At 42.5% G+C, this 1,616-nt stretch overlaps 1 protein-coding gene across 1 annotated transcript in view; it reads right to left on the reverse strand.

The window, feature by feature from the left end:
• Window positions 1-1,616, reverse strand: part of LOC119589111 (carbonic anhydrase 7-like) — a gene marked incomplete at both ends in the record, with an annotated part of 2,200 nt that overhangs the window by 211 nt on the left and 373 nt on the right. The window contains 4 exon segments of the mRNA XM_037937687.1: window positions 129-289; window positions 606-778; window positions 879-1,026; window positions 1,269-1,439. Coding sequence (XP_037793615.1) covers window positions 129-289; window positions 606-778; window positions 879-1,026; window positions 1,269-1,439 — 653 coding nt within the window.

A 1,616-nucleotide genomic window follows, 5' to 3' on the forward strand; every position in this document is an offset into this window, starting at 1 on the left:
AATCGGTATAAAGCATTAATGATTATCGGTTTAGTCAAACCTTTAATCATTATCATTAAAATTAGCATTTGTAATTTTATAGATTACTTTATTTAATCTTAAATTTCCTTCACGTTTATTTCACTGACCTGATTCTCGGAAATGCTTATGGGTTCTTGGAAGACAGTCCAGGTGACGACCTCGTTACAGGTGGGAGTCGTCAAGGAGCCTGAGTACCTGTAGAAGGTGTTGGTGTTCGGCGGCAGGAGGTCTTGGAGAGGAAGCATTGTCGCCAGGTGTTCTTCGGTACCTGGAGACCAAAAGTGAGTTGAATAGTAATGCAAGGTGATTATAGAATCCAGAGATGAGTAATATGACTGGAAGAGAAGATGCATTATGTGATGTATAATCAAATACCTCATACAGTGTTAGATTTCCTACAGTTTGAAGGCTAATATATCATTCATGTTTACACATGATATTAATGGCTGAAATTTGTTATTTTTCAACTCATGAAAGAGCCATAGTTAAGAGTAACAACTTCGATCTATTAAAAAATGGTGTATTAGCAAAGGCATTTCTCATGAGTCACCAACTATTACCTCAAAAAACGGCCAGATACACACCTCCATTCGTGATGGTAGCGAGCCCATCGATGATCGGTGTGAGTTTGGGATTGTCGACTAGACCGCCCAGGAGCATAATGCCCAACACAGCAAGACCGTCATTGTGCGCGACCGCTTCGGTGAGGGAACCGTACTCAGTCTTGAAGTGCACCAGATGAAGCTCGGCAGCATATCTGAACGGGTAGGAACAATGTAGGTGAAGTATTCGTGGCGTATATTCAGAACACTGAAGAATTCCACTTCTAAAACTTTTCACTTCCTTCTTTAACTTACGCGTGTCCATTGATGGTGTGCTCGGATCCCTGCGTGCTGATGCTGCCCCAGTGGAAGTGAAACTGGGCGAAAGTGTACTGCCCGCCCAACTCTCCGCCGCTGACCGAGGGAAGCTCCGCGATGTCTGTGATGGTCCATGCAACCTGGGCTGGAAGAGGAAAGCAAATCATGGCCTCATGAACTACAAGAATACGTCGCTTAATGGCCAAAGAACTATATTTCCGGATCTATTTTATACAAATTGCCTATCTTAATATCTATCAAGAGTAAATTCTGTGACATTGTTATCACTTCCACTTGAAATTATTGACCCACATATAGTTAACAGAAGTACATAGTTGGCGCTAATCCTTAACATGTAAAAAAAAGTGGTAATAACAATAATAAAACCTGAGTGTCCATTGTTTTTAATCGTGAGATCAGTAGGGACGGTGTCGTATTTGTCCAGCACCCAGGCGTCGGAGGAACTCTTGGCAGTGGCTTCGAGTCCATTCAAGGCGACCGGGGACTGACTGCTGCTAGCACAATAATTGGGAAACAGCGTCGCCCAGTTCTCGGGACCTATGAGCGAGACAAAGATCACTTTCGAAAAGGCGGAAAATGTTTTACATTCTGAGTTGGGACTCTAATTACAAAGTTATAGCAGAGGAAAGTGCGGTTCCAAACCCAGATGCTAAGTTCTTATATTCGCTGTGTTACAATTAGTTTTTTGTCTGCACCAAGTTACACATAACACAG

The sequence above is a fragment of the Penaeus monodon genome, chromosome 25 (genome assembly GCF_015228065.2).
Source record: "Penaeus monodon isolate SGIC_2016 chromosome 25, NSTDA_Pmon_1, whole genome shotgun sequence".
Lineage (NCBI taxonomy): Eukaryota > Metazoa > Arthropoda > Malacostraca > Decapoda > Penaeidae > Penaeus > Penaeus monodon.